We start from the raw sequence: 1,146 nt of genomic DNA, 5'->3' as shown, positions 1-1,146 counted from the left end.
GGGAAATGGGGTTAAAAGGGGGAAATAGGGCAGAGGTTTGGGGTTAACGGGCACTTTGGGGTTTCTCTGGGGTTTTTGGGGTAGAAAAATAAGGGCACCAGGCAGGAGATCCCTGATTCGCTGCCATCCCAAAAGCAAAACCCTGCTGAGGTGACGGAAATCGCGTGGATTTGACCCAAAATGCGGCTGTGGGGTTGCGGTGCTTTGGGGTCAGGTCCTGCTTTGGGGTCAGGCCCTGCTTTGGGGTCAGGCCTTGCTTTGCTTTGGGGTCAGGCCCTGCTTTGGGGTCAGTGTTGTCCTATGGGAGGCTCAGGCGAACATGGTGAGCTGAAGCCACTGTGGGGACAATGGGGGGGCAATGAGACCCCAAAAGGAAGAAAGAACCCCCAAAATAGCCCCAAATAACCCCAAAATGGCCCCAAATGGGACCAAATTGGGGGTCGATGAAGCCCAAATGGACCCAAATGGACCCAAATCTGCCCCAAATGAGCCCAAATGGGCCCCAAATCTGCCCCAAATGAGCCCAAATGTACCCAAATGGGCCCCAAATCTGCCTCAAATGAACCCAAAATGAGCCCAAAAGACCCCAAATCTGCCCCAAATGAGCCCAAATGGACCCAAATGGCCCCAAATCTGCCCCAAATGAACCCAAGTGGGCCCCAAATCGGCCCCAAATGAACCCAAAATGAGCCCAAAAGACCCCAAAGACCCCAAAATGAGCCCAACAAGCCCCAAAATGAGACCAAAATGACCCTGAAAGACCCCAAAATGAGCCCAAAAGGACTCAAAATGAAACCCCAAATGCCCCCAAAAGGCCCCAAAGGCCCCAAAATGAGCCCAAACTGAGTCCAAAAGGCCCCAAAATGTAGCCTAAAATGACCCAAAATACCCCAAAATGAGCCCAAAAGACCCCAAAGACCTCAAAATGTGCCCAAAAGGACTCAAAATGAAACCCCAAATGCCCCCAAAGTGACCCCAGAAGGCCCAAAAGACCCCAAAATGACCCAAAAGGCCCCAAAAGACCCCAAAATGACCCAAAAGACCCCGAAAGACCCCAAAATGACCCAAAATACCCCAAAATGAGCCCAAAATGACCCAAAATACCCCAAAATGACCCAAAATACCCCAAAATGAGCCCAAAATGAC

At 51.2% G+C, this 1,146-nt stretch overlaps 2 protein-coding genes across 2 annotated transcripts in view; both read right to left on the bottom strand.

The window, feature by feature from the left end:
- Nucleotides 1-127, bottom strand: part of POLA2 (DNA polymerase alpha 2, accessory subunit) — an 18,875-nt gene extending 18,748 nt beyond the window's left edge. The window contains exon 1 of the mRNA XM_032441669.1: nt 104-127. Within this exon, the coding sequence (XP_032297560.1) occupies nt 104-127 (24 nt within the window). The remainder of the gene's footprint in view (nt 1-103) is intronic.
- Nucleotides 7-1,146, bottom strand: part of CAPN1 (calpain 1) — a 22,366-nt gene continuing 21,226 nt past the window's right edge. The window contains exon 21 of the mRNA XM_032441668.1: nt 7-336. Coding sequence (XP_032297559.1) covers nt 310-336 — 27 coding nt within the window. The 3' untranslated portion in view covers nt 7-309. The remainder of the gene's footprint in view (nt 337-1,146) is intronic.

This window comes from Coturnix japonica, unplaced genomic scaffold, assembly GCF_001577835.2.
Source record: "Coturnix japonica isolate 7356 unplaced genomic scaffold, Coturnix japonica 2.1 chrUnrandom477, whole genome shotgun sequence".
NCBI classification, from domain to species: Eukaryota; Metazoa; Chordata; class Aves; order Galliformes; family Phasianidae; genus Coturnix; species Coturnix japonica.
Note: the sequence above shows the minus strand (reverse complement) of the source record. Positions and strands in the feature narration are given on the sequence as shown.